We start from the raw sequence: 25433 nt of genomic DNA on the forward strand, positions 1-25433 counted from the left end.
ATGTGTGCCGATGACATCGGACACACACTAGGATATTACTATGGCACTCTCAATAAGGCTTATGGGTTAGACAGGAAGGCTTAATCTAAGTTTCTTGAAAGTAGATGTTACCGTATGCCTTGTTTTCATAGCTATCAGAAGTGAATATTAGTTTGCTGGAGAAATTTGGCAAACACTTTGGATAGGTATTTACATTATTAAAGAATCGTTTAATCAAATTACTACATTTCACTGCCAACCCTCTCATATGACTGTAGACTGTGCTCTAAAGGTGGTCAGTGCAACCATGGCAACAGGGCAGAGCAGCACTCAACACAGAAGGTTACCAGGGGACTGCTACGGTAACAGAGGTTCATCAAATTGAATGCTGTAATCTATGCAGTAGGGGCTTTTTTCAATGTCAAAAGGCTAATTTCCCAATTTTACATTACAATATAATTCCTTGGTGTTTTTATTTTTACATTTCATTACTACATATAGTTCATCCTTCTGTACACTTTTGTTTTTGTTATACTTATAACATTTCCTACAGAACTGACATTTTCAACACTGGCCAATATAAGGTACCTATTTATACCTCTGTATGAAACACTACTGTATATCACACTGAGAGGTTATTAGAGAATCGATTTCTCTCATGTCCATAGTGTTGCAGAGGTGATTATTTACAGATGCCTTCCGTTTGTATACAGTACTATCAGTTTCGTTCTGCTTTATACACAATAATGGATTTTCAAGCAGCTGACAAGCCTGGATAGAGAATGTTGTTATTATTTGATTTACGTGCAGTTTTTCTAGGAATATGTGCACATGCTTTATTACAGTACCAGTACCATATTGTGTGTATTTTAAGATTGTCAAAGTCTCCAAGATAGCTAAACCATACTCAATAAAGTGTGCTCCTACAACATACAATTAATTACACTCACTTAATAACACCCTCCCTCTGCTCCATTTCTTTGAGCCAGGGATATGACTATATATAAGAACAACAGCACAGACTGTTTTTACTCATTGTCCTCCAGCAAGTATTATGATACCCCGGTAGACATTAAAATTATTATTATTATTATTATTATTATTATTATTATTTATTTCTTAGCAGATGCTTAGAATTAGTACACACCCTTGCAAACTGCAGGTCATTCACACATGTTACACCCTAAAGGGAATAATGCAAGGGGTCGTGGCTCTCAAAGTTGAAAAGGTCTAATATGGGGTTAAAACATCATATAGAGATGGCAGGGAAACGGTTAGTTTTTACTGAACTACACTTGCAATGAAAGTGCACAGCCAGGATGCAAACCTGCTCCCCTGACTGTATGACTCACCCTGCCTATCACGTGGTTCTGCCTTTACCAGGTGAGCCAGTCAGGGACCCTGACATTTAGCGTTTTAACACTGAACTGAATTTAAAACTCAGCCAGGAAAGTCTGGATAAAGACTGACATTTGAAAGGAAATACTGGCAGGTTAACCAAGTTCCCAAATCTCATAGGAATCTAAAACGAAAAGGAGGGCAAGACCTTGAAAATGTATATTAAATAAAATCTGATAAGGATTTAGGTTACTGCCACAGGTGACTGAATACTAGAAGTCCAAAGGCTAGTGATACAGTTTTAATTAACAAGACATGCAGAGGATGCACAACCCCTTGGTGCTGCACAATTCAATCTTTAACCACACCAGTAGGATTAGGCCAACCCGGTTTTATTTAGTTTCTAACATGGAAGCCAGGGTACAGTATCCAAGCTGTTTTATTTGTCTCTTTCAATCTTGTCTAGAGAACATCTGTTTAGTTAAATACAATGTAAAAAAAGAGCAAGAATGCAGGGCAGAAGTGAGCACACTACTTGATTAAGGTTCATGACCAGAATGAGTAATGAGGGAAGACACCCTTGATGAAGTCCCTGTGGATGCTAATAGGAGAGGTAAGATGTACAGAAATTAACTTTATACTACTCTGAGTGGCATGGGATCTTGTCCACTAACACGTCTCAGATGCTGCTGGGTGTCTGGTTTCCCTACCTGTCAGCTGTTCTGTGCTGTTCCATTGTTTCCTGTAAGAGTAGCTCAGAGGCTTGTCCTGGTAGCTTGAGCTTGAAGGAGAATTGGGAGGTGACCTAAGAGGCGACGGTGGAGGCGACCGGGGCTCCTGTTAAAAGAACATACAATTTAAATCAAATTACAAATTGAAACTGAATTAAAGTTGTACTTCTGATTGTCTTCAAATCTGTTTTCCTGGCCAGTACCATGATCACTATAATGGTTGAACTATTCACTGCACTGCAAATTTTGGTTGTCTGTAGTGAATGACAGTGTTATAGGTTTTCTGTCCAACCACTGTATGTAATAGAAGAGAACTATGGAACAGCACGGTGTATGGTATGGGACCCAGCATTGCCTGTTAATTGCCTGTTAATCTCTCACCCAAGGTTAGAGATTATACATTTCCATCAGACTGACTAACGGACTCCCAGTTGTAAATGACTGTATTGTCTATAATGCAGGAGGCTTAATGCCTCAGCCTCATGAGCTGCAGCAGGCACTTTCTTACCTGTTTATCTCCTAAACTCTCTGTGCGTTTCAGGGAGTTCCTGTCCAGGCTGGGCTGGGCGATTCTCATTGGCGGCTTCCCGAGCTGATGCCCCTGGCTCTCAGTGTTTTGGGAATGGTTTGGATACCTCAGCAGCTCAGCATCATTTTTCATTCCCACAAACCTGGGAAGTGGCATTTCTGGGAGAAGCAAACAAACACGTCACTTACAACTTGAAATCAAAATAATAGTAATTATACATACTGTATGGGGAAACTTTAAGTTGAAATGAGCAGGCATGCTTATTAAATGTCAGAGGTGAAGTTGCTACCTAATCTTCCAATTCTAAACACTAAACAATACCTGTCATCAGCAAACTCACTGCTCTTCTTTACATTCCAACTGGGAGACCAGCAGGGTGCATAGGTGTCCTGAATATCCTTGGTATTATGTCCAGAAGCTGTGCGGAGGCTGGTTACTGTATGTATTGAAACAGCCTCCAAACTTGGAAAGAATTTTTGAATGTGCAGTATGTACGATTCTGGAAACATCAGACACACATTCACGTTGTCTGTTATAATAGGCTGTTTGGTCTGAATGATGATTCCTGAAGTGACTTGGCTGGCATAGACTCTTTGCACAGGTCAAGTTGACTACACTCTTGGATTAAGCTGCTGCAATACATTACAACAGCAAGAAGCGCAAAACTGACGGAAAGAAGTTGCACACGCTGAACATTTTGCTTAGCTATTACAACTTTTATATGATTGACATAAATTACTTCACAGGGGAAAACACTTTTAAATCACACACTATTTCAGTACTGGTTACGTTGAAATGCAGACTATGCAGGCATTTTAAAGAAATGAGAATGTGGAATACCCCACATGAATGCATAAAAAAATGCCAGTGCTCTTTTAAAGGCATACTGTATACCATCTACACTTGTCAGGATATTTAATTTCTTACCTCTCTAATATCTTAGTGTATGTTCCATACATTGAACATAACTCCTAACACAACTCCCAGCAGATCAGGTCGAGAGCCTGACAGAATCACCCAGGCGCCAGAGTGGACGCCTGCTGCTCGCAAGATTAAGGGGCTTAATGCCAAAAGGACCATGACGCATGCAAGGGGAACTCAGGTTAGAGCGGATCAAGTACCACAGGAAAGAATAAACCACACAGTTTAACTGATGGATTCTAAAACACAAGGGGTATTTAAGATCTATTAATTACCAGCACTTGTTTTTTTTGTTGTTGTTTTTTATTTATTATAACTGGGGCAGTACAGTACTTATCTTGCAGATCTGAATGGCCACCTTGCATGCTTTTCCTCATTAGTAATTACTCCCTACACTGAAAGCTCCTGGTTCCATGCTCACAAGACCACAGCTTTAATACTTACCACTTTTAATGCTTTCAAACCGTACTGGGAAGCCTGATTGTGCTGCAGCTAATAACTTCAGAGCTACATAAAACTGCCCAGTACCGAAGTATCCCAGGCGCTTTGCTCCACACAGCTCAGTGACCTGATGGGGAAACAAACAAAAAGCGAACAAGATAAGTCATACTGCAGACAACAGGTCCCATAATGTTAGTGATACTATATTTTATAATCAAAGGAGACCACTGGGGCCTCTATTTCCATTAACAAAATACAGGCCTTAGTGTCTTGTACCCTTATAAAATATAAACTGTACAATTTTGCAGAAAGAAACAAATCTAGGGTACAATACTGTACATGGAAAATTAACACCTGTATTTTCTTAGCTGCAGATTTCATCTCTGTATTTAGCAATTAATACATGAAACTATTTTTTTTTTTTAAATATAACTTTTTCTTTTTTTTGTTTGTACTAATGAAATATCACCAAGATTATATTTTCAGTGTGGTTCTAAAAGCAAGATTTAGGAAGCTTCACATTGAAATAGAAAGAAACCCAAAGAAGATGCAATTGTAGACTGCAGACTAAAGCTTGCAAATCAGTTCCAAGTAAAGCCATTAACTCCAGTCCTTTGACTTGCACAATAGCCTCTTGTTGTGCTACATGTTTAGTGCTCTTTAATTAAGTTACAAAACATGGCCGGAACGAATAAAGATGTCATTTCTTCTATGGATGGAAATTAGAGTTTTATATCCCTCAACAAGAGGTACTAAAATACTACTTAGTTACTACTACCAGTAAAATATATGTAAACTATATCCTATGCTTAAATATTGATTAATCTGAATGACCACTGAACTACTTCAAATAACAATTGATTGTTTTCTGACTATTAATCAACATTAATTAGTAAATGGACTTACATACAAAGTGCCATGCAGCTAATAAATCTGCTTCATTAAATCTTTGTCAAGGACTAGAATTCAATTGTGATTAAAAGTGAGATAAGTATGTGTACTTGTATGAGGGACTATATTGCAGGGCAGGTGCTCAAGCCTCCTTGTTAATGAATGCCCTGAGTGATAAAGAGGAAAAAAGAGAAAACTATGGTCTATATGGTCATTTATAAATTGTACAATCACAACTTACTGTACTATGAATTTGCACTCATCTTCAGCCATGTTCCCCAGTGTAAGCTACAGGTAGCGCCTGAGAAAATCCTACTTGTTGAAACATGGCTCAGTGCTAATCACACAGTTCAGTGAAACACTGCAGTCCCTTTCATAGCCTCCCTGTGGTTGTTTTGGGCTTTGTATCCAAAATGCAAATGTAGTCCTAGATCTGACTGCATCTGTATTAAAGTAGAATCACAGAGGGTACATCTATTGCACAAACAAAATCAAGGTTACACCTGAAGAACTCTGTATCAAGTTAATCAAAGATCCAGGATGCATAGAGAAAGCAATCGTGACTGCCAAGGTCAGCGAGGTCTTATTCTTAGGCCTTGAAGAGGAATGTTACTTAAGTGATAACTCTGGGGTCTGTTAAGTGTAAAAGCAAATACACATGGTATTGTTTACTGGAACATGTAGTTAACAGTGGAACTGGAGTGCAAATAAATTCATTTCTCTTCAGTAAAAATGAAAACATAAAAAAGTAAAGCCATTATGACATTGTGTTTTTTGCAACATAAACGAATTCTGCACTGTGTACTGTAGGATACAGCTTGAAATTCCTATAGAAGTAAGTGGGGCAGTCGATTTCACTGTCCTATAATTGAGAATTGGGTATTATATAACAGTTTTTGTGATCCAAAAGTTCTTCTACTGCAGGATCAAACAGTAAAACCACACTGATTTATGCAGCACTGCGTCCCACCTCATCAATGTTTCAGAAGGAGGTTGCTGCTCAATATTCAAGCTTGCCGCACTGAAGAGAATCTGAAGAGGCCAGTGTTGTATACTGTTACCATGCATTTACTGCTGGACAGTGCACTTGAGTAATGAGCTGTCTTCTGCTCTGTTACAGCCTTTTATCACTGAGATTATTCTTTCTCTCTTTGAGAGCCTTTAGACTAACAACTTCTTCTTCTTCTTCTGCTTCTTCTTCTTGCTGTTTATCGGTGTGACAGGTATACTGATATAATGGGTCAGGGTTGGGCAAAATAGTCAAGGAAACTATTTAAACAGAAAATAGTGGTCCACAAATATATTTAAAATACAATCAAAAAAATAGGTTGCCAGTAATGTATTTTGTATAGAAAATAGTAAATACAATTTTGCAAATAGCATTTTTTAAACAGTCGACATTGTGTACTGGTTGTGGTATACAATACACCAACCTTTTTTTTTCCATAATAATGAACTGAAAATTTCACTCCTGCCTCAACATTTAGCAGATACCTTTATCTAAGGCGACTTACAGAGACTAGGATGTGTGAACTATGCATCAGCTGCAGAGTCACTTACAATTACATCTCACCCGAAAGACGGAGCACAAGGAGGTTAAATGACTTGCTCAGGGTCACACAATGAGTCAGTGGCTGAAGTGGGATTTGAACCGGGGACCTCCTATTTACAAGCCCCTTTTCTTTAACCACTGGGCCACACAGCCTCCTCAATAAACAAGTATGTCAGTAACATCCATCCTGTGCCGCAGCTGTAAAGCCAAAATTACAGCTATTGTATCAGTATGATGAAAAAGTTGATGACCTGACATATATTAACAGTATGTACACAATAGTATAGAATAAGAAATGTTTCATCACAATTTGATAAGCGGGTCTCCAGATAGAGGCTATTAAAAACCCTAGTGTGACTGTGACGGGGTACGCCCGCCCCTGTATTTATTTGCATTGTTTTTGTATGATTATTGTATTATTATTATTATTATTATTATTATTATTATTATTATTATTTAAATGTGTTGTTTTGCGTTTGTTAAAGATGTTTAGTTATTGTTTGGCAGCGTGAATGTGAAAATTCTGTTTGAAATCAAACTTGAAAATACTAGTTCTATTTTAACCCTTTCGGTCTTAAATTATTTTTGTTGCGCTGAAGAATAATCTCCTTTATTTTTTTTTACATATATTTATACACTACCACAGACGAGGTGAGGTTCCAACATTATTTCAGATGGAAGGGTTAAAACAGGCATTTTGTTAATAGGAATATATGTTCCTGCCCCGCTCTGTAATAGGCCAGTGTTTTAAGGTTTGCGTCCAGTGGCCGTTAACCAGTCCACAGTGAAGACCACAGGGAAAGTGCCCATCTTACTTCATTAGGGATCTATGTTATAATATACAGACTCAGCACTGTACAGTATATCCTGCAACAAAGCCAGCATCATAATGCCTTCAGTTAAACCTCAGCAAAGCTCAGCCTTCACACACTAAATGAAACTGACACGACCTGTACTTTCAGAGGGACTGTCTATCATTCTGATGAAACTGAGACCTGAAGGATGATTTGTTTAGCCGCATATTAACATACAATGAAAACACAGTGGGAAGAGGCCTGCGATGAAGCAGGTTACTGGTAGATCCTTATTGAAAAGGAATTGTATATTTTACTGCATATGCTTTTGCTCTGCGACTTGTATAAACATGCCCTGAAAAACCTCTATAGCAGCACACTAAAGAGCAAGTCCAATAAAAACCACAGCCACAAACAACACACAAGTAAAATGCAACATGCATCAAAGCTTTATAAGGCAGCAGGACGTTTGCTGAAGTCTTTTACTCCACTCCAGGGAGCTGCTCTTTCTGTTTTACAGGTTGTAGTATCCACTGACCGGTTTGAGGGAATGTTAATGTAGTTTTTTTGATAAAGTAGCACTTTTAACCCCGGGTGAGTTTAGGCCATGACTGCCATTACACCACTATTCTAGTGCCGTCTATTAAACAAAACACCAGTTGGACTTCTATTAGGACCCCATTAGACCTGACGCTGACAAATGGTTACGCAGTGTTCATTATAAACCCTAAATTGTGACGATGTACAACCCCACTCCCCATTAACCTCTGTTTGGTGCTGCCACAACTGGTCTGTTCTGTAAAATTCTTACTGTTTATTCCAAAAATAGCAAGTAATATCTAGTAATCTCAAGAGGCAGTGTGGTCCAGTGGTTAAAGTCCAGGGCTTGTAACCGGAAGGTCACCATTTCAAATCCCACCCCTGCCACTGACTGACCTTGAGCAAGTTACTTAATCTCCTTGTGCTCCATCCTACAGATTAGACATTAAATCAGTGTCCTATTGTAAATGACTGTACAGATAATGCACAGTTCACAGCCTACTTCTGTAAAGCGCTTTGTGATGGTGGACCACTATGAAAGGCGCTATAGAAAGATATTATTATTGATTATTCACAGTTAATGATTTTGCTCAGCTTAAACTCTCTGATGAGCTGGCAGCTCATTTATATCTGCAAGCCCCAGCTAAACAAAAATGCTACTGTAAACCCTGATCAATCCCAGCTATTATAGAAACAGAATGCTTTCAAAGTTTGTAGGTCAACATCACTCTGCTTACTGTATCTCTCTATGCCAACTGCGTAAAATATTAATGACTAAATTGTGGAGTCTTTGCCATGGCTGTGGTCAGGACAAACTGTGACCTGACCTGATATTACTGTAGGTAAATGTCCTACTAAAGTTGCCAGCCAGGCAGTGTGTCATTTAAAAGCAGAGAACTTTGAAATTCAGACAATATAATAAATCATACTATATCTGGTTTTGAAACTACACAAAAAAAATACAGTTTTAAAAAAACTGAGATAAAAAAGTACTTTATAAAAATAGAAGAATGAAAAAAGTCTAATACAAAAATGTAACAAAATTGGAATTAAAAAATATAGTTTACTTGTGAAATTAAAAAAAAAAACAAGATTAAAAGCTTACTTTTTTTTTTAAACAAATAAAATAAATAAATAATAAATACAAATATTAAAATCTTAGGTAAAAAAAAAAAAAAACTCATTTATAAAAAATGTGTTTTTATCTAGATTTAAAAACAGTTAAAGTCCCAGCTTCCCTCTCAAAAATGGGCACATCATTCCATAATTTTGGAGCATTGTAACAAATAGCCCTTCCTCCCATTTTTATTTTATTAACATTGGGAATAACCAACAATCCCTCATTGTGTGATCCAGGATTACAATTAGGAATGTATGTGGTCAGCAGTTCTTGTGTAAATAAACAGGCGCTAGTCCATTCAAGACCTTGTAAGTTATAAGCAGAATCTTGAAATTGCTTAAATATGCTTAATCAGGTGCTTGACAGGACAACATTGTGATAACATCAAGCTGCATGTTTAAGGTGTATCAAAATACACATTAATGTGTTAGCGGTCATTTAGGACTTTTACAAAAACAGTGTACTCGGTCAAAAAGGTTTGAACTGTTTTCATAGGTGAAATAACGTCTTCTTTCTGATGAGGCAGAGTGCACTGAAGCCTAAACAATGGAGGTACACCAAGTAAAGACACCAGGGCATTATATTTTAGTCTGAAAATGAAACATTATTGTGGGACACTGAAGCTTTAATATCACTTACTGTGGATATAAATCCGTCAGGATAGTGGATAGTTCATGTTACCATGGAAATGTTGTAGACATATGAGCTCTAGTAGTTTTGTAAAGTTAGAGATTCATTTTCCTTTTGCTGTTCTAGAGATCTAAGTGACCGTTTGGTAGAAAGGTAATTTCAAACTATTCGTAAACAAACAAAAAAAAAAAGATTTCATTTTTTGCATTAGTGGAAAATAATCACTTAAGGTTTCATTGGTAAGTTGAAATGTATACTAATGTCATGCCATTTGTTCTCAGTACCCTTAATCAGCTGCAGTGCCCTCTTCACTGCCTCTTATTGCAGCTCTGTTGAACTCTTGTCCTTAACAGGGTGGTGCCCGAGTAGTACGGAGGATGGAACTCAAGACGCCCAAGAAGGCAACTTTTTATCTCACTTGTTTCAAAATTGTGTACTGTCCCTTTAAATTGGGCCAGGGATCAACAATGCATAAACAAAGACTGTAAGAAAAAGAAATGAGTCACCATCATGCTTACAAACAAAAGTAAACAAAAACAGTTCTCTTTTTTACAGAGGTTATACTGTCACAGCCTATGACGACAGGCTTCTAATTTGCATTGTTAAATGTTGCTAGATAGAGAGATAGATAAATAGATCATGGTTATTATTGCCACGAAATTTAGGTGTCATGTGACAGGCAGGAGCTCAAAACAGAGGTTGAAGTTGATACGCCCCGCAGGTGAACAGCATTTATTTACATATCAACACATTGAACAGCTCACGTGACACTACCAGCAATGGCAGCGCACGAAGCATATACAACAGTATTTGGAAACTTTGGTAGGCTATACAATATCTGAACTAATCTTCTCTGTTCAATAACAAACTAACATTGCTTAAGAGGTTGATCATGGTGGATAAATGGTTAGGGCGGATATGTGAATGGCAGACACATAACGCATTACTGTAGTTTACATATTATGATACCACGTCCTTTCTTTGGGAACAAATCTATATTATTTTATTATTTTCTACCAATTTGGCATATCCAATTATTTTTAGGCTCAGCTCACCGCTACCACCCCCGCGCTGACTCGAGAGCAGCGAAGACGAATACATGCTGTCCTCCGAAGCGTGTGCCGTCAGCCGACCGACAGAGGACAATGCAGCTCTGGGCAGCATACAGGCAAGCGCGCAGGCGCCCGGCCAGACTATAGGTGTCGCTGGTCGCTCAGCCAATTGTGCGCTGCCCACTGGGGGCTCCTGTCTACGGTCAGCAACAGAATAGCCTGGACTTGAACCGGCAACCTCCAGATGCGGAGTGTCTTTACCAGATGCGCCACTCAGGAGCCCTATTCTTTCACTTTCTTTTAGCCTGTATGTTATTAATTATTTTATTGGTCATTTATTTAAGTTTAGCAAATTACATATATATTCTAGGATGTGCCTCATTTTTGTCTGCCTTTCTCCTGCCGTAACAACTTTGTTTAGAAAAATATTTTATGCAAAGTATGTTAAAGTTGTATTCAGTGCATTTTTAAACATACACTGTGTAACAGTTAAGTATATTATAATAAACTGTGATGGGCTACTGTTTTCTTTTCTCTTTTAGCCAGTGGAGAAAATGCAGTTAACAGACCAATTGGAGTAAAACCTGTTACACTGCACTTGTAGATCTCTTGATCTTCCCCTCCTACTATGCACTGGACTTCCCTGACCTCAGCACCACTACTGGACCCCTCAGCTAATGCACTATCCTTGCACTATTGAACTACTGTTATGTAACTTGCTGTAATCCTAACTTGTTGCATCCTATTTCATATTGTATTTTAGTAGTATTATTTGCACTGACTGTAAACTATACTGTATTTAAATATGAATTGTGCATTGTAACCCTGTACTGGCTTTTAGCACTTGTAAGTCGCCTTGGATAAAGGTGTCTGCCAAATAATAATAATAATAATAATAATAATAATAATAATAATAATATGAAATGTGTTGTCAATAATACGATTCTACTGCTGCTAACCCTAACCTTCCCCATTTTCTTTGGTCACCAGTCGCCACTTTATTGTATTGTATAAGTAATGGTGGTATTTTAACAAGGTACAGTATCACTAGTTACTCTACATTAATACAAGAGCTATTGTTTCCTGAAAATAGATATGGTAGAAGATATCGAAACAAAGCAATCAAAAGAGCTGATATTGAGCAGTGCCCCAGTGAGGGAAGCTAGATCGTTTCCAATCTGCAGCAATGTAGGCACACAGTGCAGGCTTTGAAACCCCTGAAACAAAGCACAGCAAATTGATTTCTTCCAGCGGTATCAAAGGATTAAAGCAAGATTAATTCTGATGACAGATAAAAAAAAAATAATAATCTGCTGTATGAAAACCATCACAGCCCGCGGCAATTCATCTCAGTCACTGCCACAGCACATCGCAGAAAATATTTAATACACTGCACATGAGGCAGGGCACAGGCACAAGCACCTGGTGAAAAGGATTACTGACAAGATTAGATTAGTGGCCCACATACAGAAGAAAGATTATTACAGTATGGCTTCAGAGCAGCAGGCATTTGTTTGATCACATCGACTTTTTTGGCTGAATATTAAATACATTTAAAATAATAAAAAAATATATTGTTCTCTAAAATACATTTTCTGCGTCTCTGTGTGTGTGTGTGCGCGTGTGTGTGTGTGTGTGTGTGCGTGCGTGTGCGTGTGCGTGTGTGTGGTAATAAGGTTTGACAGAGATTTGGAGGACAATATCCTAAAAATATATATAACTAAGGAAAGCCACAAACACCACAAGTTTGATCATGTGATTGCTTGCTTGGTGCCTAATTCAGCACATTTGTTACACAACCTTGTTGTTATACTGGTACAGTACTTAAATCTGACAGAAAATCTCTCATTAAGTGAGTTTTTTCAAGCCGTAACTAGTCTGTAACAAACATGTTAATTTTGAAACTTGAAACGGATAGGTAAGTAATATAATTAAGGGTCTCTTAGACAAGGAGTTCTAAGTAATGGAAGAAAAGTGTGATATTTCAGACCCATACCAAATGGATCTTTAACATTGAATTTGCTACAATTTTATCCAAGTTAAGAACTGAATTAAACACTAACTCCCTTCTTTTTCAGCATATGGCTTGCGCTACAACCCACTAAAATGAATAATGTGTTCCAATGACTTCAAACATGAACAGACAACTACACTAAAAACAATTGCAAATATGTATGATATATTTTTATTTCACTGGTACAGGAAGATATAAATGGCGAGGTATAGAAAGCAATGCAAAAGACTGCAATCAAGTGCACTATTGTTCCGGGTGTGGTTTCCAATGGTTTTGAGAGCGGTGACGTACAATGCAGCTGGACAGGTTTGTCAATACAGGCTTTGTGTCAGGACACTGAAGCCTGGAAGCAAACTCTGAGTGTCATTTTTTTTTTTTTTTTTTTTTTTACGGATAGTTAAAAGTGCATGCAGGTTCCCGATTTAAAAGGGGCAATGATCCTTACAGTTGTTTTGGTTCAAATTCCATAATTTGTTTTGTTACTTTTTATTATGGTTTTAATATCAGATCTGTTGGTAAAACTGTTATCAGTATATTAAAAACTCTGCGACCCTTTAAAATGGGTTTTGCTTCCAGTGCTAAACAGAGCTTCTAACCTCTCATTGTTCAAGTACTGTAGTGGGTTGGAGAGAAAAGTCCCAGCACATTTGGGAATTAAAAAAAAACTGGGCATAACAAAATTTTATAATACTTTATAAAGCACATATTGCTATACTATAAATGTAGTGTTATGTAAAGTATTTTTTATTAGCTATATAATTCAGAATATATGCTATAAATACAAATAATACATCACCATGCAGTACCCTTCAACCGTATCCAACTGTAAAAATGTAAGTGTGCCATATGAAGATCAACAGACAGGTTCCTCCACATACTCCCCAGACCCTGATATTTTCAATAACACAACGTTGTAAACAGATTTTATCATAACTGGAGAAGCAGCTGAAAACAAAACATTCTTTCTATGTGACTGTGACAGGGGTGTGGGTTATGTGCTGACAAAACGAGAGAGACACAGGAAAGGCTTTGTCACGCCACTCAGGCTTGCAGGATTTATTTGTATTGCAATACACAGTTAAAGCCATGGCCAGGCCCAGCTGTTTTTTCCCTGCAACTAAACACAGCAGGTAGCATCTCAGGTAGAGAGTCTGACTAAATAACAAAAGCAAACACAAAACACGAAAGGAAAAATAAACAAAGCACAAATTAAACTATATGTACACACATGTGCAGGGCCTCAGTGACATGAACATTCATAAAAATATATCCTAGACCCCCACCTTTCAAGCTTGCTTCTACTTGCAACAGTAGGTGGTTAGTTCACTTTAAAAGGCAGCAGTGTGGAGTAGTGGTTAGGGCTCTGGACTCTTGACCAGAGGGTTGTGGGTTCAATCCCTGGTGAGGGGACACTGCTGTTGTACCCTTGAGCAAGGTACTTTACCTAGATTGCTCCAGTAAAAACCCAACTGTATAAATGGTAATTGTATGTGAAATAATGTATAATGTGATATCTTGTAACAATTGTAAGTCGCCCTGGATAAGGGTGTCTGCTAAATAAATAAATAAATAAATAAATAATAATAATAATAATAATAATAATAATAATAATAATAATAATAATAAAAGAAAATTGTGACATTAAATAGTATTAACACTCTTATATAAGTTGGAATTCATTACACCTACTGTAATAAACTTGTGTGAGAATTGTTTAAAAAAATAAAAGACCTTGACAAACAAAACAATTAACTCGTAGCTTTGACTGGAAGAACATTTGAAAACAGGAAGCAAGAAGACTGGACCCCTCATACAGTATACTAGTGTAATCATTAACCTGTCTCACTGCAACACACTGCCACCGGTCAATGTAAGATATAACATATGGAACCAACTGTGGCTACAGCAGCTCTTGCATGTGTACAGACACCTCTATGATATCTATGTTGCCAGGGATATGTGTCCCATGCGGTGATAACAAAAAGAAAATATTCAGAAGTTAAAAAAAAAAATCAACAGTATATTACAAATGAAACAATAAAATAAAATAAAAATGGCATCAGATGCACCTCTCCCCATTCTTTTTGTAAGGTATGACAACATAATATGGGACATTTTGGGGTGTATTCAAGGACTCATTTTTCACGGCAACATAACAGATTGTGAAAGGTAGCATTGTGGCCAAGGCTGGGTAGTGGCAGGAATAGCTGCTGTGGCAGGAGACAGAAGATTGCATTTTTATTACAATAAGCAAAAAATAACAATACAAAACAAAGGAAACACCCAAGCATAGTATATGAAGATTGCTCTGGTCTGTATTGTACAAATAAACATAGCAAATTGGAATAAGCCGAGGAGCTTCCCGGTCCTCGGTCCATGAATTGTCCAATCTGGCTTGACCACATTCTCGTGTTTTTCACATTCACCTCCAAACAGGTGAGACTGACCAGTCCAGCCACATTCTCACATGGCTGGCTTGTCTGCATGCTAGAGGGGAACCTAGATACACAGCAGGGATTCAAACTAAAATCCCTGCTTTAAAACACAAATACTGTCGAATGGGGAGATGTGCATCTGATGTCATTTTTATTTTATTTTAAAAAAGTGGAGAAAAGCACAGCATGACTTCTGCTACTCTTCCAGTTCAGATAATCTTTTTTTTTTATTATTAATCTCACTCTGTTAGACTGAAACTGCAGAGACTTTCAATACTGTGTGCAAACGTATCTTATTCAAACTATGCAATAATCTGCATTGCCAGTAAGATTCATTAGAATCTGACCCACGAGGCCTGCAAACCCAAAACCATATGGATCTTTATTCTTAATTCATAATAATTAAAAGACTGAGGTCTGATCCAAACCAGTGGTGCACAACTCTGGCCCTTGAGATCCAGTCCAAGTCTTTATAATAAGCAGGTTCTAAATGAGTTCATTGAACCTGCTACTGTTAGGGTTCATTAACTAAGTTTGGACCTGATTAGAATGCATATAGAGGACCAGAGTTGTGCACACATTTAAATACTTCCATTCTTCAATTCAATAAACCAACATCTCAAACACTGTGTGTATTTTTGTCTTTAACACTAAGCAACACATTCGGTCCTTATTTAATATTTTAATGATGCTGGTATTTAAATCCGTCAGCTGAATAGACCCAAGGATAAGTTATTGCCTGCAAAGGGTGCACAGTCAATCTGAACTCTCCACTGTCACAGTAAAAGCAACTTACTAAAACATATGAGCGCTTTCACGACAGCTACTGTATGTTTAACTGCAGGGTTACCCAAACCAGGAAGCCAAAATAAACTTATAAATGATAGCATTTGGCACGGCACCTAACTGCTCCTAAAAATATTTGCTCTACGTCAAGTGCTGATTGTTCAATTTAATTACCTCCTACCAAATATTCATGCAAATGTAACCCTAGAGTAGTAAATGAGATAAAAAGCCCTTCAGTGAATTCAAGCGTTCACCCTGGTTAAATAAACACAGTACTCCTGTATTTTGCAATCTGACATTTAAAAAATATGTGAAATATTGAGGGTTGTGAAATGATGAAGGGTCCTTACACAGTAAAGTATTGTACATGTGCTGTACAATTTACTGTCAAAATGGTCTAACTGGGAATTGACCAGGTTTGTCAATTATCAAATAGTTCAATAAGGAGGGAACACAGACATGTAAAAAAATACAGACAGGTGGAGAAATCTTGATAATAAATAACCCTGCTGCTAGTTGTTTTGTTTTTCTGTGGAACTTCAAAAGCAACTTTAAAACTGAAAAGTACAGCAATGAAATGTTTGGTTTTTTTTGCATAGATTTCATTCGGCTTATCCATTTTCTACTTCTGAAATATAGTGTCTCCAGGGAAAGTGTGTTCTACTGTTAACTTTAAAACTGACATCTTGTTTAGGCTTCCTAAAAGCCTACTCTACGGGTCCAATGTTGACAATTCATAAACCTCTACTCACATACTGCATATTGATATTCAAAAGTCTGTTCAACCTATCAGATGTATGCAGGAGAACGGTGTCCAATCAAAACAGCGAAAGGCAGAATCAATTACCTGAGACCACCAACTGCCAATCATAGTAGCACGTTACTGGAACAGTCTAGCACTAGCACTCAAACAAGGATAGTTACACCCATGCTAAAATAAATCTAAACTCTTATTTTACAATGTCAACTTAAAGCACTCGAAAGGTTCAGTATGGACGTGGAACTACGGCATTGCTAGACTGCTAGTCTTTTTATTTGGACAGTTATGGTATTGTACTTAGTTCTGCTATTAAACAATGATCCACTTTCAAAGGAGGGACTGCTAGTCCCAGCAGCTCTTAAGACTGTACATGGCCGGCAGTTCTCCATTCAGTCCTGCACACACAGAGTACAGCTTGATGCAGAAAATGTCATTCCTCTTGGCAAGCAAGCAATACAGTCCAGCAGCAACTTCCATTTCCTTTTGCCTGATGAACCTCCAACCCCAGGGTTCAGGATCATAGACATCAGCCTCTACCACAATCAAAAGGAACATTACTCTCAGACTAGCAGCATATATGTTGTCCAGTACATGTCATTTCGAAATTAAACTGCCACTTTATTGAGACATCACACAGAGAACGAAACTCCTTGTTGGCTTGAATATAGACGGAGCCTGATAATTCTGTAGTAGAAAAGTAGAAGAGCTAGAATCTAGTAAAAGTGTCTGATTAGCTTTTTACAATGAAAGGTTTCTTGTATCAAAATAATTATATTGAGACGGGAGTTAAGGAGACTTAGTGCAGCAAGTAAATTTACAGTATTTGTTGTTCCCTCATACAAACACAAGGGCAATGGCTAAGGACCCATCTTGAATTCATTAGACTGCTGCACACAGTTTCTACGGTTTCAACAAGCCCTTCTCCTAAAACTCCATAGGTAAAACTATACCTATTTTATCCTGCAGGCACAACCTTCCACAGAATTACTTAACCACCCATGTGTGCGTCTTGGTGACATAATGTACAGTAACACAGTGCAGCCCAATGAACACACAATCAAAAACTGTAACACAGTGCAACCCAATGAACAGACAATCTAAAAATAAGGGGTTCCCATCCATTCACAACTAAATATACATACATGGGTGACCTTAAGCCACTCTGCCAGAGCACTACAGTAGCTCCACCGGTCAGTGCACATAGTCCCCCCTACTCCGGCTGGCACTGCAGCTGTCAACCCAATTCAAGCTACCCCGTATGATACAATACCATACTGCTGTTGGCGAGGTTGGGCACGTGTCACCCAACTACCACCCCCCACACCGGGAAGAGGAACAACTGCCGGCCGTGAGGCGAAAGAAGGGGAGGAGCGGCCCCAGAACCAGCCTGTACCAGCTCCAGCGGAGAAAACAGAGAGATACAAGGGCTTCAGGGACCCCAGCTTCCCCCTGTGGCTGAGAATGGAGGGGAGACATCTGCTGGGGGACAGCCACCTGGATATCCTCCTAGATTTCATCCAGCTGAAGCCTGAGATCTAGTGAAAAGGGTGCAGCTGAGGATATCCAGGGCTGATGGAAGTAGTGCAAAGGATGACCCAGGTAGTGGAGTGGGTTTATGAAGAGCAGGAAACTGAGCCGTCACAGTTGACCCAAGCTGGTGTCCCACAATGCTCCTTCTGCCTGTGCTATCGGCATGAGGAAGACAGCTGTCCGGAGGTCGACTGGGACGCAGACACGGACCTGGAGTGGAAGGAGCCCGAGCTTTCCACACCCAAGTGGGAGGAGTCCAAGCATCCAGCACCCAGAAGAGAGGAGCCCGTGCATCCAGTGCCCAGAAGGGGGGAGCCAGAGTGTCCAGCGCCCAGAAGGGAGGAGCCTGAGCATCCAGCGCCCAGAAGGGGGGAGCCGAGCATCCAGCGCCCAGAAGGGGGGAGTCTGAGCATCCAGCACCCAGAAGGGGGGAGCCGAGCATCCAGCTCCCAGAAGGGGGGAGCCAGAGCGTCCAGCGCCCAGAAGGGGGGAGTCCGAGCGTCCAGCGCCCAGAAGGGGGGAGCCGAGCATTCAGTGCCCAGAAGGGGGGAGTCTGAGCATCCAGCACCCAGAAGGGGGAAGTCTGAGCATCCAGCACCCAGAAGGGGGGAGTCAGAGCATCCACAGCCTAAGAGGAGGGAGGCCAAGCGTCCATAGCCAAAGAGGGGGAGGCTGAGCGTCCACAGCTCAAGAAAGGGAAGACCGCATGTCCAGAGCCCAAGAAAGGGAAGCTCAATTCTTCAGTGACCAAGGGAGAGCCACACCAGTCTCCAGTGACTGAGGGAGAGCCGCGCCAGTCTCCAGTGACCAAGGGAGAGACGCACCAGTCTCCAAAGACAGAGTGAGACTACCTGCTGCTCCCACCTCCACCGCAAGAGAGATACTGCCTGCTGCTCCCGCCTCCACCGCCAGAGGGAGACTGCCTGCTGCTCCCGCCTCCAACACCAGAGGAAGATTACCTGCTACTCCCGCCTCCACCGCCAAACGGAGCCTGCATGCTGCTCCCGCCTCCACCGCCACAAGAGCTGGAGCTATCTCCCGAGGGTCCGCTGATGCCGTCACATCCTGAGGGACCGCTCCTGCCCTGTCCTGCACAGCCTAGGGCTGCCAAGCCTGCCTGCCTAAGGCTGCCAAGCCTGCATCACCTAGGGCTGCAAAGTCTGCATCTCCTGGGGATGTCAGTTCACTATCGCCCGGGGATGGCAGTTCGCCATCACCGGTGATGCCTGCTCATCACTGCGCCGTGCCGCTGCTACTGCCGGAGTGTCCCGTGCTGAGGGCAGCATTACCGCTGCCAGCGCTACCATCACTGCTGAGTACGCCGCACCGCTGCCACTGCTACTGCTGGAGTGTCCCGTGCTGACGGCAGCATGGACCTTGCCAGCGCCAACGTCACATCCGGAGTGCCCAGCGCCTCTGCTACTGCCAGAGTGTCCAGCGCTGAGGGCAGCATTACCGCTGCCAGCACTACCATCACTGCTGAGTACGCCGCACCGCTGCCTCTGCTACTGCCGGAGTGTCCCGCGCTGAGGGCAGCATTACCGCTGCCCGCACCACCACCACTTCCGGGTGCACTGCACTGCTGCAAGTTCTGCCTTTGCTGGAGGATCCAGCCTTGCCGCTGCCATGATTGCCTTGGCTGGAGGAGCCAGGGTTGCCTTGGCTGGAGGAGCCAGCCTTGCCGCTGTCAGCATTTCCGCTGACATCATTGCCTTTGCAAGAATCCCAAAATGATCTTTTATTCCAAATCAACCCGACATGAAAAGTTTGACATTAAAAGTTCATCAGATGCTCAAGTTTTTTTTTTCTTTAATCAATTTTTGTTTGCCGCATGGTTGCTGAACAAGCCAAAAAACAGGATGTATAGTTAGATGTGTTCAGATGGGAACAGTGCTTTTTGACAAATTATATTCATGACAGAGATATGCTTGCATTAATTGTTTTTCATACACTAAAAAGTAGTTACACAGCGCGTGCTTTTTATTAAAACAAAATAGTTGATTTCACTGCAGAGGTGGCATCCCGTGCGTACAGACCAGGATGTTGACAGCGTGCATTTATATTATCTTTTATTTATTTATTTATTTATTTGGGGTCCAGAAGCCAGGTTCGTTAGAGCCAAAGGTTTGTTATAATGAAGGGTGTTATAGCAAGGGTGTACAGTACTTAATTTAATAATTAGAAAATACCATATTTGGTCTGTTTTCATAGGTATATTATGACCCTATCTCAGATGGGGATATGCAGTAGACTAGATTATTTGGAAAAGGGTACGGGGGCCTAAAAAGTTTGAAAACCACTGGCCTAGAGCATCCAGGCTTGACAGTGGCTGCAAGAGAATGAAAAACTGGTTTCGATTGGTTTTAAAAGCTTCGGGAAATTGTGATGTAGGAAGGTGTATTCACAGGAATATATTTGTCACACATATATCAAGTATGGAAATTAAGGGCTCCTGAGTGGCGCATCCGGTAAAGGCACGCCGCGTGGAGTGCAGGATGAGCCCTACAGCCTGGATATAGAGATGGATGGATATACAGTGTGCAAAAGTGTTACATAGAGACAGACCCATGTATGGACAGACAGACACCCCCATATATTTCCAGAATCTACAGCAATGCTCTCAATATTGTATGCTAAATAATGTTAAAACAGTAAAACCTGTACAATCCAGAGTCGCTTGGTAATGGAAAATTGTGCTGGATTAGACAGTGTGCTGTATTACAGTGTTACAGTAAAAAATTGAATATTGCACCTAAAAAGGTAAAATGACAAAACTATTTGAATGCTTAATTATTACTGTACATGCGCAGTGTAATAAACACAGCAATGTCTCGGTAAACTTTAAACACAGCAATGCCTCAACAAGATCTTTACCTGTTATGAGCACGAGCCTGTTTCCCGCAGAAAGATGTTCACTAGTTCGTACTGTACCTGCACACAGGATTCAGGCGCTTCCTGCTGGCATTCAGATTTTCTCATTGTTGCTTTTAATTAAGCATCTTTTCATTTCAGAATGTCTGAAAAGGTTTGACTTACTGTAGCTCTTTGTGTGGACATTTAGACATTTATTTTTATACTCATTATTTAAATTTAGAGAAGAAAAACCCAGATTGCACAGTGAGATTTGCATTGATTTTAGGCAGAAGAGTCATAAAAATCATTTTGGATTCCAGAATAGACAGGTTTTCAGATTATAGAGGGTATCAGTCCATTAACTTCAATAAGAATTTTGTCAGGATCCAAAAATCATGCTGAATTATATAAAATACTGGTATGTAGAGGGGCTGGATTAGACAGGTTTTACTGGACCAAGTTCCATCACATCACAATTAGAAAAGGGTTCCCCAGATATATGCAAAAATGAAACATGTCATAATGAACCTCAAACAAGACTCCATACAGATAAAAAAAGACTAACTCAACTCCTAACAAATTTATGTCCACACTGTATACAACTAAAAACCTTCAAATGCTTTGGAGGGTAACTGTCACCAGTTAGGGGATATGTCTTGTGCAGATTTCAGTAACGAGCAAACTTTTTAAACAACCGTAACCGTTGCCACTGACATTCATATGCTTCTAATGTATCAAAGCTTTTAGTGTTAAGTGTCCAGATTAAACTTTCTGGTGCTGAAGAATTAATTGTGCAAGGGCTGTAATTGAGCTTGAAAGTGACTCACGGGATCAGTTTGCCCAATTAGAGTTATCGATCTGCCTATTTTAAATGTTATTTTTATGATTCATAAATACTCTGTAAGCTGCTTTGTTTTTTTCAAGATGTCTACAGTGGCCTTAAGATTTATTTTCTTTTTGTGTATAAAAGAATTTTGGCAAAAAAAATCATAAACATTCAACAGAGGATCTTTTAGACACACTGTGTCATTGTCAGGGATCCAGTTGAGTTATTAGTGTTCTCTGCCAAACACCACGGGGGAGACAACAAAGAAGTTACTATTAAAGATACAAACAAATCATTCTTTTTGTTGGCGTCTGACAGAGGATCTTTTGAGCCGTTACTTATAATGAAATGACACTCTTCAAGCTACTTGCTTAAGAGTGAAAAGCGTAAGAAACAGAATACATTGTAAAGCTAGACCCCAATCAGCTTTTGGTATATTGTTGCTGTGTAATGCTTCAATACTTCAAGTTAAGGATGTGTTCTGCTAAACTTCAGGGTTATTATGATTAATATTATTATTTGTTTATTTAGCACACCTTTATCCAAGATGACTTACAGAGACTAGGGTGTGTGAACTATGCATCATCTGCAGAGTCACTTACAACAACGTCTCACCCGAAAGAGCACAAGGAGGTTAAGTGACTTTCTCAAGGTCACACAGTGAATCAGTGTGTGAGCTGGGATTTGAACCGGGGACCTCCTGTTTGGACTCAAACCCCTTAAAATAATAAAACACTCAAAAGTAGCAGGCAGAGGGTCAACACAGGCTCCACTGCCTGTCTCATCTCTTTAAAAACATCACTCAGAATTACAACAACTGAAAGGGAAGCCAATTTGGTCAATGGCACATCCCCCTAGTGTTAAGAAGAAGAAGATGATATAGAGTATTAGAATACTTTATAAAGCATTTTAACCTTGACATGTATTCTGTTTTTTAATTGTTGAACATTCTTTAAATGCAAGAGTAATAAAGGTACTTTAACAGATTAAGGCTGGAAGAGAAACTGTAGAACATTAGTGCTCCTTCTGCATCTAATCTGTTTCTGTCTAGGTAGAATGGTTGAATCCATCAGTGAAAGATCTGCTACAAAAAGTGACCTCATCTTGAAAAAGTTTTGCAAATGGGTGTGACTATGAGAGAGAGAGAGAGGAGTGCTGCACTTGCTGATCAGTTTACTGCAGAAAACAATTGCCATGTCCTCCCCTTTAAGCAGCATGATATCGGCAGGTCACACCCTTTTTTACAGCTGTGGCAGCTCGCTTCTAACTTCCTGCTGTATCTCTAAGGGCCATCCAGACAGCTGAAGCTAAGTAGCTTTACAGACACAACCTCTGTAAGCAAAAGTACTCTGAATGAGTTTGTTTTATACAACTGGCTGTGCTTGTGGGGTTTCCATGCTGAATATGGTTTTAATGAAATATCAAAAGCAACAGTATCCTTGAGTATAATTTCATAAATTATTCAGAAAGATGACCTTATTAACAGACAATTGTGGTTTTTTTTTTGTTTTTTTTCATCATAAGTTGAAACAAAAAAATCTGATTTATTAGAGCTAGAGTCTAACTTTAGTGCTAGGACGAACATGGATTTTTCACGTTCAAATATTATTTCAGCATTCAAATGCATATTTGAATATTCTTTCATTTTGAATTAGTTTTACAATGATTTGTTACAGAGAAGCACTCCCCTGTACAGTAAGATGTGTGTTATTCATTTCAAGTCATTTATTCATTGGTTTTCTTTGCACAATATATTTTGCTGCATTCATTTATAAATTACCGAAAAGTATTTTTTATTCTGCAGTAGGGATCTGAGAACTACCCTGTCAAAAAGCATCTGTAGGCTAAAAGAGAATTTTAATTTGAGAAGGGGATAGTCTTTTGTAGTTATAGGCTACTGATAACAGTTCACAGGAAACTCAAGTAAAGCTGATATTTTCAACATGGTTATTGTAAAACCCACAATTTGTAACAATGTATGGGGTATTGCTCCATATAAACATCTATTTGTGGCACATTCCACACTCACATATTACATCCTTGATCAACACTAATTCATTGTGATTAACAGGCTGTTATTTTATTGTGTTGTCATTAATTATGCATGTAGTCTATTTGTTTCTACATTATTTATGTATTTTAATTAAAATTATACTTAATTGGCTTATTATGCCCTTTTCAACTATTTTCTGGTTCCCATCTTAAACAAATGTAATTAAGACCATGAACACATATTTTTCAGAACAGTGTGACTACATTTCTTAGGCCTACCTGTACTGAAGATGTTGCTTCTCAAATGTCGTGGTAACTGCCTAACCTAGAAACATTGCATACTATACTATATATATATATATATATATATATATATATATATATATATATATATATATATATATATATATATATACATGGATGAAGGCTATATTTGCATCCTGAGCCATTCTGAAAAAAAAGCATAATACCACAGTAGTGATTATTCCTCTACAGGAAAATATATTTGAAGTTTGACCCATTCTGGCACTTTCAATGTTTTAGTGTAATTACATGAACATGTTTTGTTTGTTTGGTTAAGTTAACCACAGAACAGATCATTTCACACAATAAACTATGCATAACTGTAGTGTCATGAATAATAGATAGGCTAACTACAGTTCTGTGGTAATGATACAGAACATCCTGCAGTTTCCATTGTTTACCACACGCAGAGCAGGACAGAGCAACCTGCAAACCGAGGACGACTCAAATACTTGCAGCTATATATAGTACAAAAAACTACACCGTGTTATAAGTGTGCGATACGACTGCAAACTCAAATGACAAAAATACCATTATATAGAGTATGTGTAATGTTCGTTTTACAAAACAATGTATCATAACACCATTTAATCAGTCGACATAAATTTGAAAACACAAACCACCAATTGAAAAAAATACAGACGTTTGTAGTAGGCTGCACTTCCTGATTTATGATATATCAAACACCTATCGGAATATATAATTTTTAGTTCGCTGTACACATCAAGCTGACACAGTGTAGTATGATTTTTATTTTTTTTAAATATCGTAAACGATACAATTATTTACAATACTGTGTTGATACCCATTATATACATAAACACAGATAATAATGATAATAAAATATTTAACAGCACTAAAAAATCTACACATAATAGTACAATTAAATAGTACAATTAAACGAAAGGCGTTTTGCTCACCTGGTGAAGTGTATCTACAGGTAGCTGGGATGCTCTGAATAGTTCTCTCACTTTACTGGCTGCTAGTTTCTCGGAGCTGTCAGCTTGGCACAAAGTATAAAGATCTGAGTAACATCTTTGTTCATTTTCACTCAGGGATATAAATCCACCTTCCGACACCGTGCCAGGCCCCTGATCCATTCCTGGCACATTCAAGAAAAACCCTTTTCGACCCTAAATAGCTCGATTCAGCAGTGGCGCTACCAGATCAGTAAAATGCGATGTGTGTCCAGAGCAAAGACGTCTCTGCAGTAATGTTGTGCTTGTAGTGGCTGACCAATTACCACATGAAAACGCATAGCGGCGCCATAGAACAGCTCTACTGACGTCAGCTTGCAAAATCATAGAACATGCTGAAAGCCTTCTCATTTTCAATCAGTGATATACGCAACATCCTAAAATACCGGTAATAATGTGCATTCCGTTTGCTTTGCCGTTTGATAGGAATGACATTATT

The 25433-nt window shown here is 39.2% G+C and overlaps 1 protein-coding gene across 3 annotated transcripts in view; it reads right to left on the reverse strand.

The window, feature by feature from the left end:
- LOC117406208 (ralBP1-associated Eps domain-containing protein 2-like) overlaps positions 1-25244 on the reverse strand; it is a 63533-nt gene extending 38289 nt beyond the window's left edge. For all 3 annotated transcript variants that reach the window (XM_059030116.1, XM_034010142.3, XM_059030115.1), the window contains exons 1-4: positions 24938-25244; positions 3943-4066; positions 2557-2735; positions 2028-2154 (exon numbers count right to left, since the gene is read on the reverse strand). In XM_059030116.1, the coding sequence (XP_058886099.1) occupies positions 2028-2154; positions 2557-2735; positions 3943-4066; positions 24938-25117 (610 nt within the window). In that variant the 5' untranslated portion in view covers positions 25118-25244. The remainder of the gene's footprint in view (positions 1-2027; positions 2155-2556; positions 2736-3942; positions 4067-24937) is intronic.
- Between the last annotated feature and the right edge of the window lie 189 nt (positions 25245-25433).

This window comes from Acipenser ruthenus, chromosome 9, assembly GCF_902713425.1.
Source record: "Acipenser ruthenus chromosome 9, fAciRut3.2 maternal haplotype, whole genome shotgun sequence".
Lineage (NCBI taxonomy): Eukaryota > Metazoa > Chordata > Actinopteri > Acipenseriformes > Acipenseridae > Acipenser > Acipenser ruthenus.